Source organism: Penaeus monodon, chromosome 22, assembly GCF_015228065.2.
Source record: "Penaeus monodon isolate SGIC_2016 chromosome 22, NSTDA_Pmon_1, whole genome shotgun sequence".
Taxonomy (NCBI): domain Eukaryota; kingdom Metazoa; phylum Arthropoda; class Malacostraca; order Decapoda; family Penaeidae; genus Penaeus; species Penaeus monodon.
The window spans coordinates 44,904,591-44,906,618 of NC_051407.1; the positions used below are offsets into that span (position 1 = coordinate 44,904,591).

The following is a 2,028-nucleotide window of genomic DNA, read 5'->3' on the forward strand; positions in this document are numbered from 1 at the left end:
TAGAAGAACTCAAAAAGAATCAAGCAGACACCAAGCAGACACTCAAGAAGACACTCAAGCAGAAACTAAGAAGACACCAAGCAGGCACTCAAGCAGCATCAGAAGAGTCAAGCAGGCACCAAGAAGACACTCAAGAAGAATCAAAAAGACACCAAGCAGACACTCAAAAAGACACTCAAGCAGACAACCAAAAAGAACACAAACAGACAATCAAAAGACACTCAAGCAGACCACGGCAGACACTCAAGCAGACACTCAGAAGGGCCCGAGTAGACACCCAAGAAAACACTCAAGTAGACATCAAGAAGAACTCAAGCAAAAAACCCAAGAAGACATCAAAGACACTCAAGAAGCAGCAAGAAAACACGAGCGACCCCTCAGAAGACACCCAAAAAGACACCGAGAAAACACCAAGAAAAACTCAAGCGACAACAAGCAGACCCCCAAGCAGACACTCAAAAAGAACTCAAGGACATAAAAAGACACTCAAGCAGGGGCACCAAAGAAGACATCAAGAAGCACTCAAGAGGGGCTCTCGAGAAGACACCAAAAAGACATCAAACAGACCCCCCAAGCAGACACTCAAGCAGAACTCAAAAGACACTCAAGAGACACTCAAGAAGACACTCAAGAGACACAAAGAAAACATGAAGCAGACACTCAAGAAGACACTAAAACAGACATTTAAACAGAAATCAAGAAAACACCAAGAAAACACTCAAGCAGACACCAAGAAAAAACTCAAGCAGCATAAAACAGGGGCACTCAGAAGACACTCAAGCAGACATCAAGAAGACACTCAAGCAGCACTCAAGAAGACACTCAAAAAGACACTCAAGAAGACACTCAAGCAGAAATCAAGCAAACAAACAAAAAGACACTCAAGCCGACACTCAAACGATACTCAAAAAGACACTCAACAGACACTCAAACGGAACTGAAGCGACAACAAGAAGACACTCAAAGGGGACAAATAAAAAAGACAACAGGCAGACATCAAACAGACACTCAAGGAGGCACTCAAACAAACATTCAAGAAGACGTCAAAAAGACACTAAGCAGACACTCAAGAAAACAAAAGCAGACATCAAGAAGACACTCAAGCAGACACTCAAAAAGAAAAACGACACCCAAACAAACCCAAAAAGACATCACAGACACTCAAGAGACACCCAAAAAGACACTCAACAGACACTCAAGCGACATCAAGAAACACTCAAGAAGAATCGAGCAGACACTCAAGAAACATCAAGAAAAACACCAAGCAAACACCGAGCAGATACCAAAAAAGACACTAAGCGACATCAAGAGAAAGAAACAGACATGAAGCAGACATCAAGAAGCACTCAAGCAGAATCAAGAAGACACTCGAGCAGACACTCAAAAGACACTAAGGACACTAAGCAGGGCACCAAGCAAACACCGAGCAGACACTCAAGCAGAATCAAGAAGACACTCAAAAAGACCCAAGCAGCACCAAGCAGACACTAAAAAAGACATTAAAAACCTCAAGAAGACACTAAAAAGACATCAAGAAGCATTTTAAAAGCATAAAAAGACATAAGCAAAACTCGAGAGCACTAAAAACAGACACTCAAAAAGACACCAAAAAGACACTCAAGAAGACATTTAAGAAGACACTCAAGCAGACACTCAAGAAAAACTCAAGAAGACATCAAAAGACATTCCAGAAGACATTTAAGAAAACACTCGAGAAGACACCAAGCAGACACTCAAGCGACACCAAACAGAATCAAAAGACATTAAGAAGAATTCAAGAAGAATCAAGAAGACATCAAGCAGAACCAAGAAGACATCAAGAAAACACTCAAGAAGACAAACAAGAAGACACCAAGCAGCACTCAAAGAAACACCGGCAGACACTCAAACAGAATCAAGAAGACATTCAAGAAGACACCAAAAAGACACTCAAGAAGCCTCAAGCAGACATAGAAGACACTAAGCAGAACTAAAGCAGACCTCAAGAAAAACAATCAATAGATACTTAAAAAAGAACTCAAACAGGGG

At 41.4% G+C, this 2,028-nt stretch overlaps 1 protein-coding gene across 1 annotated transcript in view; it reads left to right on the forward strand.

Moving 5' to 3' along the window:
* The first annotated feature begins 1,323 nt into the window (after nt 1-1,323).
* Nucleotides 1,324-2,028, forward strand: part of LOC119587461 (pre-mRNA-splicing factor 38B-like) — a 1,352-nt gene continuing 647 nt past the window's right edge. Inside the window, exons 1-2 of the mRNA XM_037936186.1 lie at nt 1,324-1,480; nt 1,704-1,943. Of these exons, the coding sequence (XP_037792114.1) occupies nt 1,324-1,480; nt 1,704-1,943 (397 nt within the window). The remainder of the gene's footprint in view (nt 1,481-1,703; nt 1,944-2,028) is intronic.